The sequence below is a fragment of the Saccostrea cucullata genome, unplaced genomic scaffold (assembly GCF_032062105.1).
Source record: "Saccostrea cucullata isolate Sc308-1 unplaced genomic scaffold, CSIRO_AGI_Scuc_v1 ctg8792, whole genome shotgun sequence".
Taxonomy (NCBI): Eukaryota; Metazoa; Mollusca; class Bivalvia; order Ostreida; family Ostreidae; genus Saccostrea; species Saccostrea cuccullata.
In genome coordinates this window covers 1-9905 of record NW_026940968.1, presented here as the reverse complement: position 1 = coordinate 9905, position 9905 = coordinate 1, and the positions used below count along the sequence as shown (strand labels likewise).

The window sequence follows — 9905 nt, the reverse complement described above, 5'->3', positions numbered from 1 at the left end:
AGAATGTTTTAATGCACAGTGTGTCGGACTGAAAAGGTGTCGGCTTTGACAGTTTTTACTTATCTTCTTTCCTATAAATTCTGACTTCCCCTGCCTAGTGGTAGCTAAAATGATTAGGAACTAAACGAATTATTATTAAGAACTTTCCATGCCTAGTGGTAGTTAAAATGATTAGGAACTGAATGAATTATTATTAAGAACTTTCCATGCCTAGTGGTAGTTAAAATGATTAGGAACTGAATGAATTATTATTAAGAACTTTCCATGCCTAGTGGTAGCTAAAATGATAGGAACTGAATGAATTATTATTAAGAACTTTCCATGCCTAGTGGTAGCTAAAATGATTAGGAACTGAATGAATTATTATTAAGAACTTTCCATGCCTAGTGGTAGCTAAAATGATTAGGAACTAAATGAATTATTATTAAGAACTTTCCATGCCTAGTGGTAGTTAAAATGATTAGGAACTGAATGGATTACTGTAGACGTATTTCTTTCCCCGGGGTTATAATTTCGCGGAATCTCATTTTCTGTTTATTCCGCGGGTAGAAAATTACGCGGATTTCTAAGACTTTCACTATAAGCCTTACAATTATATTAAGTATGCTTGGACAAATTTCCGCCGAAAATTTGTGATCGATCGCGTACATAGCATAAATTAATACCACACGGAAAAAAGTACTTCTACAGTATAATGAAGAATTATCACCATAATCAGAAACATTTACAGCAAATTCAATTCAAACAACAAGGAAATAATATACCGGTATTAAACATATCTAATTGCTCAAAATTTAATGAGTAGATGACTTTAAACACAAAGCATTTTATTTGTATTTCTCTAAGTAAATTACCAAAATAAGAAAACCACATCATTTGAAATGTAAAACAAGGGCACTGCAGAGCGAAGCGTCCTCTTGCAAAAAGAATACATGTATCTTTAAATCAACACAGCATTCAACATTCATTCCGATGCAAATTACATCACTTCTATTTCGTACATCAATAACTCACTCACAAACGAACACATTATTGCCTTACTAAATCCCCTCCAACTTTGTTGCGATTGGATAACAAATATATCACAGCGGTGAGATGGAACTCGGAATCACAACCTTTTGAGAGAGTCCTCCAGGAACTTGACCTGGTGTGGTAGGAAGCTGTTATAGACAGACAACACACGGTTTCTCTCCTTGAGCTTGGAGAGTACAGAGTGATGTCCAATAGAGTGAAGCTGGGGGTTGTACAGCTGACCTGGTGCTAAAGTCTCAGAGCCTCTATCTCTCACATACACAACAAAAACATCACCTGTATAAATAGAGTTATATAATTATAATGAATTTCTTAGATTCCTTGAGGTCTATTAACCAGAAGTCTCTGAGAAGATTGTAGCTCTCCTGATTTGTAACAAAATAAAGGGCGGGAGAAGGGGCACTTGGAAACTATGCAAAGCAATAATCCTTCATTTAGTTTATTTTTTGGTAGGATTTATTGCAATGAATCTATAAATGTATAGGAGAAGTAGTATTCTTAAAAAATTTTAGAAAAATTTTTATTTTATTAAGTAACCTTGACAACATTCCTCATAAAAGTAAAAAATGCTGTAAATATAAAATAATGTAGCATTTTGAAAGAATTTCACAGAAATTTCCATTTAAGTAACCAAGGAAACAGCACTCATTTAAAATGAAAAAAAAACAACAGCTGGTCCTTGATCAGTAGAGACTGTAAAGTTCAAATGTACAGAAACTTACATCCCATGTTGAGGAGTCCTTAAGTGGTCAGTCTGCGAGTGTTGTCGAACAAGAACTAGATTTTTTTTCATTCAAGCACAGAACTTTCTGTCAATTTTTTGTGTGCATGGATTCCAACAAAAAATGAATATGTTTATAATAATTTGTACAGCAAACATTCCCAGAAACTCGTTACACGGGTATGGATTAAAGGTATACAATTTCCAATAATGTCTATATTTTTTGTAAAACTTACAGCCCATTTTGAGGAGTCCTTCAGTGGTCAGTCTGCGGAGGTCACCTATTTCTGTCTCCGGGTCCTCCAGAATGATGTTCCTCTCGTTAAAGTCAACAAACACAAACGCAACCTTAGAGGGCTTAATTCTTAGGATATCATTCGAACATTGGATAGGGCAAGGCTATATAAAGATAACGTGAAAATCATAACCATGAATGTTTCTTTTGAGGGTGAGATTGTAGCTTTTATGCTACATAGGTATATATTATAATAAAAAAGTCTTTTTTAACTAGTCCATTGTTTATAGGATGCACACAATCTTGATATAGTAAAACTTAACAAAATTCTGTAGGATATCATTTTTAATATTACATTACAACAACATCGCAGTAAAATCTGAAATTACCGTTAATCCTTATATATATGAATAAATATGTTTAAAAGGAACTATGAATTCTTGTCCAAAGGACTTCTTAAGAAAAAAATGGTAATAGAAAATGAATTTTAATTGCTTTTTATCGGTGAGGTAAACATATTGACCTTTCATTAAACAATTGATAAATTACAACAGTACATACATGGACTTTTGTAGAAGTAGGCTTAGGGACTGCATCTATAAGGTTCATGTGAAACTTTTGTGAAGAAGAGTTGAAGCTTATGAGGCTTATCCCTGGCTCCAAAGTTTGTCTAGATATACCTTCAACAATTTCAGATGAAAACTAAAAGAAAAAAATGTTTGATTTGTCAGAATTGAATAGACAAATGATAATATAATGTTAACAGTAGAAAATAGTGGCAGATATGCAATGGTCAACAGTGTCTTTAATATACAAAGCGCCTGCAATGACCAGAAAGATCTCAGTATACATGTTTATCACATATTTCCCCCTTTATCCCGTTGATATAGCTCATGTGATATCGTTTTCGTATCAACACTATGTATTCCTACGCCGCGTGACGTAATATAAATAAACAAATACATGTGCATGATGGAGAGAATGACTTAATTTGTAAAGAAGAAGGTATGGTTTCCATACAAATTTTGCCCTGTGATTTTCTAAAAAATGAAACTGATGTAAAAGTTGAAAACTCATGCTTTTTAAAAAATTGAAATTCAATGCAGAAAAATCACACACGTCATTTTTCTCACATGTGTTTTTAAATGGTAATTATGACGTCATAAACAAGTGCATTTTCCCGTATTTTCTTAAAAAGTTGCAGAAGACACCAATTTTCAATGGAATTTTTTTCAGATAACAATGTCCACAGGCATCGCCCACAAAGATCTTGAGATATGTGATTTGTTATTGAATTTTGCACAAAATATCAAAAAATTAACATGGGCGACGGCTGTGGACACTGCTTTTTTTTTTTTTTTTTTTTTAAGGAAAATCTCCCTTGAAATTTGCCATTTTGAGGCTTTTTCTGTTGAAAATAGAGAAATGCTTCACATTAATGACGTCATATTTGCAGAATGGTAAACCCTCATGCCATATCCTTCCTGATTTATCAGAGTCATTTATTTAACTAATATTTAAGCCAGTTTCAAAACTTTGTGATGTCATTACATTTTTAGGGCGCAATAAAGCTAAAACCATACCTTCTTCTTTCACATTATTACGTTACTTGGTCCGAGGTAACCGAAAGGGAACTTTGAATTAGAAATAAAGACAAAATACACATTTAAAGTGAACAAAAATATGTGATAAAAAGAATCTCCCATGGTTTGTGGTTTGATATGATTTTATCCAACTCGTTGTGTTTTCTATCCCCTCGCCAAGGCTCGGGGATTGAAAAAACACAACTCAGTGGATAAAAATCATATCAAACGACAAACCATGGGAGATCCTATATATATGTATATTAAAATTCAAGCTTTAGTCTTTTTCTTAAAAACCTTCATTTAAACTTCAAAATTATGCTCAATATTGTTTTAATATTACCATTTCTTAAAACTTAGGTTAAAAAACCAACAACTTTGATAATATTCTCTTTATTATTTGCCCTTGGAAGGGCGCTTTGGTCCTTATTTTTTACAATGAAATATATGGAAATAGCGAAAATTGTTTAAGCTTTAAAGTCTATTTCAGCATTACAAAATTGGAGCAGAGCAAACATGGACCTCTAAATATTCTGAGGTGGGATCAGCTGCCATGGAGTGAGCAACCCCCGACATGTGCTCCTTGTCTTCATCGGGAAAAATCCGTCGATAAATCAGTTTGTATATAATGGCCTAACAATAAGTATGAAAAATCTCAGTCAGCATTCGACATTTTTTACTTGCTGACAAGGTCTTTGTATTGACAATGGAACTTACGAAATGGCGATTTTAAACGAGACTGCTTATATACTCTTGTTTCAGCAATTTCTTTGTTGTTAGAAATTGTGCATACATAGAGCATGCTCTTGTGTATCAAATCAACTGAGAGGTATAAACTCCGTATGCAGATGATCAAGGTATATTGCTGCATAAGTAAGGGTAATTGACGATACAAAAGTTAAAGTCGTCATGTTTATCATAAAGCTTAGTAGTTAGATAACCAATGATGTCTTTTTCAAGTTAAAAATCTAAATATGAAAGATGTGTCCGACTTTTTAAAGCATGAAACATATTATTTTTAGCTTCATGTTGAAACTTTTTAAATTAAATAATTATTTTAAGAGTTATATCCTTCCTGACTTAGGATCGGATGTCCTATTATAGCTGAGATTATAGTCAAGATTTTTTAATTTCTGAAATAATATGACAATAGAAATGTTGAAATCATCACGTTTATCATAGAATTGTGTTGTTAAGTAACTATTTATCTAGAGTAGTCAAGTACATGTATGTTCATTACCTTTCCTCCTACCCTTGGTTGCGTAGCAGATTTTCCTGCTGTCGGTTGATAAGAAAGTACTGGTGATGGTATCAGAAGTTTGTATGCAGTGAAAATGACAACCATGACCACCAGGAGCAAGAATCCCACAATGTACAGATCTTACAAAAAATAAACATATACTATTATATATATCTTATATTTGAAAAGTAGATGTAAAAGTGAATTTTGATAAAAGGGCATACTGATTGAAACTGGGATTAAAGAAAAGATAATAAAGAGACTTGTAGTAAAAATATTCTTTCCAGTAGTTTGTGTCATGTGCACCTGCATCATCACGGATGTTTAGAGCAAAGTAAATTTAAGGTTATAAAGAAAAAGAAGCTAAATGGAAGATCTATGTCAAGGAAATAAAATTACGTTTTAAATCTAAAAGTATTGTTGCAATCAGTATGCTAAGTTTGAAGTTCCGAAATTCTATTACTTCAGAGACACAAAAATATATGTCGAACTCTTTATCACAAGGTCAGTTATCCTTGTAACGTATGTATATCAACATGCCAAATTCCATATTGTTTAAAATTTGAATTTTGATTTTTAAACTTAAATGGTGAAAAATCATAAAAATCTTAAGCTTTGGTAAATAAATGTATCGTTCGTCCGTCTATCTTCTGGATGTTAGTTCAAAAGATAATTCTCGTTGGGATATTGTCTGATTTCAATAAAACTTGATGTATAAAAATATTAGAAAAACGTTATTTGTCTAAAACAAAAGACTTATAGCAAACATTCAAAGATCAATGGACATTGACTTTTTCAGAAATGTTTTGAATGTGACACTGATGCTAATATATACCCGGGTATATCCAAGCCCTAACTATCCAAGATGAAAGACAAAGTAGTAGTATCATATCTATAGCCTGATACTTTTCAAACTATACACGTATAGGACAAGAGACAGAAACTGATGAACGGACAAAAGGTAAAGTGATCCCTAATTATCGCACAGTTTAGCCGAGGATACAGTAAGGAAACTCACTGATATCATTTAGTTCAAGAGAGAAGTAGTCTAACTGCCCGTGAACCCCAGCCAGTTTGGATTCAATTTTCTCCTTTTCGTCATTAACTTTTTCTATAATTCTTTTCGTTTCTTTTTCAACCATTGTCACTCTTTCCTCGGTGCTATTAATTCTTTCTCTGACTTCCTTTTCTTTTTCTGTGGTATGCTTGTGTAATTCTTTTATTCTATCGTCCAGTTCTTTGACGTAAACCATTGTGGATTCAATATTCCTCTTTTCGGTATTAACTTTTCTGTAAATCGTCTTTACTCCTTCTTTAAATTTCTTCATCGTTATTTCTGATTTTTTCAATTTTTGATCGATGTTACTAAATTTTTCTGTATTATGTACGTTTAAATGGTTTATATTTTCCTCGATGTTCTTAATATCAGTCATTGTGGATTCAATTTTCTTTTTTTCGTCATCAATTTTTTCCTCAAACTCCCTCGCTTTTTCCTCAATTTCTTTGACCCTTTCGTGCCATTCATTTATACGTTGAATGGCTTCACGAAATTGTCTATCAATTGCCTTTTCTTTCTTCATAAAAGTTCTGTTGTTTTTATTTACATCCTCACCAAGCTTTGTACTGCTTGCATTAATTCTCTTAATAACAACAGATATTTCATTCTTGTATTCAACAAATTCCCCTTTTTGGTCATAGATTTTCTTGTCAATCTCATCATAGAGTTCTTTTAATTTCTTCGATAAATGATTTTGAAGAATTTCTAAATATATGAAAAAGAATTTATTATCAAAAGTTGTAACACTTACAAGCTCCATACATCAGTAAAAAGCATGTGCACGAGCTAGTCAATATAAAAAGTGTATATACTAGTTGTATTAAAAATCAAATCTTTCAATTTACAGGTAACTTGAAAATTACTTATAGTGATTTTTTTCCATAGAATAATGCATGGTGTGAATTGATATACAATTGCACATGTATATAAATGCAATTTGTTTTATGACATCAGTAAAAAAAAATCTCATTTTACCTTCAGATAATCTTCTTTCGTTATTTATTGCACTGTTATTCTTCTTCACCTCTTCATAAAAACGACTTATATCTCGCTTCACTTCTAGCATCTTTTCTGTGAAATTGGCCTCAAGTTGCATTAGATGTTGCGTTTCTTCTTCTGTTTTGTTAGCGTAGTTCTTTTGCGAAACGTTAATACTTTGTAACAATGTATTCTTGTCTTCTTCCAATTCAGTTATATTTTTAATCATACGCTCCAAAGTTTTGTTACAATTTGACAATTCATTCACCCATGCCTCCGTTTCCTTTCGTCTGTCTTTGACATAACTGTGGAATTCGTTGTGTAATAGATTTAAATCATTAACAACGTGTATGTTTCTCTCTGACACATCAGCCTCTTCTCGGCCACAGATTAAAGAGGAATCCTCGGAATCTGTTTGTAATGGAACTTTTTGATACGATTGCGGTAAAATGGTGATGTTTTGATGCAATAAATATGTAATCCCACATATCTGAAAACTGTAAAAATGAAATTTGCGAATGTATTATGCGTATAATCAAACGACAAACATATCTTGTTATATCATCTTATACATGTACCTATTCGCTTAACTGAATAATGATTTCCAAAAGATATTACAAAAATGGATGACAATAATTTGCTTAATTGTACTTAATTTTTCTTTAATCAACAATATTTTTTTCTTTTCAGTTTTATGCCTCGTTTGTATTTATTAATTTACAATGTAGGGTACGATAATTAATTTCATATGCTGAACATCTTAAACAGTCAAACAAATCCAATGATTTGAATATTTCTTTTATTATTCAAAACCTCTGGCTTGATATATATTGTTGAGCACCACTTCTTTAGAAGATTTTTTTTTAACGAGAATACATGTACTTACACATGTAATACTCCTACAATGAAAATCACTATCCGTAACTTTTCGTCTTTCCATATTTCAATAGAGGATGTTTTTACTCCTTCCTCAGTTTTACTTCTATTGTCTTTAACCGCAGACAGTTCCTGAAAGTCCTTCCTGTCTGCTAAATTATCATTGCAACACAAATCATTACTAGAGGATTCAGCTTTTGTTTCTTTGTCATCCTTTTCACCACGTACTCTTCCTTTCTTGCTCTTTCCAACCATTTTTGAATAAGTATTACATTCTCATATGTTCTTCTTTTTTAAAAGAAAAAAGTATACACTTCAGTCGTGAATTTAATTGTCAGATTTCATATCATTTAAAGATTATTCGAAAAATATTGGTAGTACTAGTATCGCCCTTATTGAACAATCTTCGCACATAAACTAATCTTATGTGAAAGGTAGACTTTTAAAAATAATAATGTTTTACCGATCTATGAAAATAATGAATAATGTATGCTTCAATCGTCGGAAGCTCCCGATTTAATACAGTATGCTCGGGCTGCTCATATGTTAAAAGGCGGGAAGTCGCCGATTACTACTTTTAAAAACGTGTGTACAACAGCGAAACAACTTCATTTTGCCTGAGCACTTTAAAAGCAAGATAACATTATTATCACAGTACTGTATTATCGGTAAAGTTTGTTAAATATTGAATGCATATCACTGAAAGTTGGTCAACTCTATAATGCACGTTCTTTATCGATATAAGAGAATAAATCAAAATCATTTTCACAAATCGATTAAAAAACATGTTTAACATACGTGTGCATTTTCTTGACTGAAAGTGTCACGTACCTTTTGAGGAAGAACATTTTCGACTTTTTCTCATGCAAAATAGGTGTTGTAACATCCTTTCATAAGTTACTGGTGAAATTAATGCCAGTTCAGAATTGGTCCGTATTTTCGAAGAATTTTAACATTTTAACATGAATAGACATCGACCAACTCATAAGTCGTAAGCATATAGTTAGTGAATACAAATATAACAATTAATAATCTATGAAGCTTACCTAAACATGCTTAATTTAATACAATATTTTAAGCCCTCAAATTTTTTATCCTAAACGACAATGATTTTATAAAGAAGAGCCCTCCTATTCAGAGTACCTGATTTGGTGCAGCGTACGTGGATCTAATCAACTTTCAGTTTAGTCCGTTGGGGGAAGGGGGGCTTGAATTCTAATACTACTTGAGAATGCCTTCATATCAATTCTGCATATAAATTCTTGAGAAAGTTATTGAGAAAAAGATTTTTATAGATTTTTTAACATTTTCTTTGCATATATTACCTTGTAATAATCTGAATTTGACTCCCCATCATTTCCCTTCCTACCCTAAAGGGTACTCAGGATTTGAAAAAAAATTAAATCTTCAATACATGAGGATGCTTACATGTCAAAATGACTTAACATAGCTTTTCTGTTATTTAGGTTTTTCCCATTATTTTCTTATGTAACACTTTGATCCACCATTGAGACCACTTCCTACCCTTGAAGGTTATGATTCGAACAATTTAATTCTACACTAGGTACCCGAGGAAGCGTCCATATAAATATAATCATGGCTTTGCTATTCTTTAGAAAAAGATTTTTTAAAAATACATTTTATGTAAAACTTGGATCCCCCATTTTGGCCCCACCCTATCCCTGGAGGTTATGATTTGAACAAACTAGAATCTACAGTATCCAAGGATGCTTCCATAAAAATATCACTTATTATGTTTTAGCAGTACTTGAGGAGAACAGTTTGAAAAATTTCCCTATATATTCCTCTGTAAAACTTTGATCGGCAATTGTGGCCTAACCCTAACCCGGGGACCATGATTTGAACAAATCTGAATGTACACTACATGAGGTTGATTCAACATGAGTTTCATCTTTCCTTTCCCAAAGGTTCTTGAGAAGATTTTTCCTACATATTTCTATGTAAAAGTTTGATCGGCCATTGTGGTCTAACCCTACCCCTGGGGGTCATGATTTAAACAAACTTGAATGACTTGTACAACATATGAGGATGATTCAACATGAGTTTCATCTTTCCTGTCCCAATGGTTCTTGAGAAAATGATTTTTAAAAATTTTTCCTATATATTCATATGTAAAACTTTGATGGGCCTTTGTGGCCCCACCCTACCCCCTGGGGCCCTGC

At 32.4% G+C, this 9905-nt stretch overlaps 1 protein-coding gene across 1 annotated transcript; it reads right to left on the bottom strand.

Moving 5' to 3' along the window:
• Window positions 1–895: 895 nt before the first annotated feature.
• Window positions 896–8916, bottom strand: LOC134256714 (ankyrin repeat domain-containing protein 18B-like). Its single transcript, XM_062739393.1, has 8 exons — window positions 8866–8916; window positions 7733–8010; window positions 6844–7343; window positions 5830–6573; window positions 4812–4951; window positions 2550–2690; window positions 1990–2152; window positions 896–1308 (listed from the first exon to the last, which is right to left on the bottom strand). Exons 2-8 carry the CDS (start codon window positions 7975–7977, stop codon window positions 1109–1111), a joined length of 2133 nt encoding a protein of 710 aa, XP_062595377.1. The 5' UTR covers window positions 7978–8010; window positions 8866–8916; the 3' UTR covers window positions 896–1108.
• Window positions 8917–9905: the final 989 nt, after the last annotated feature.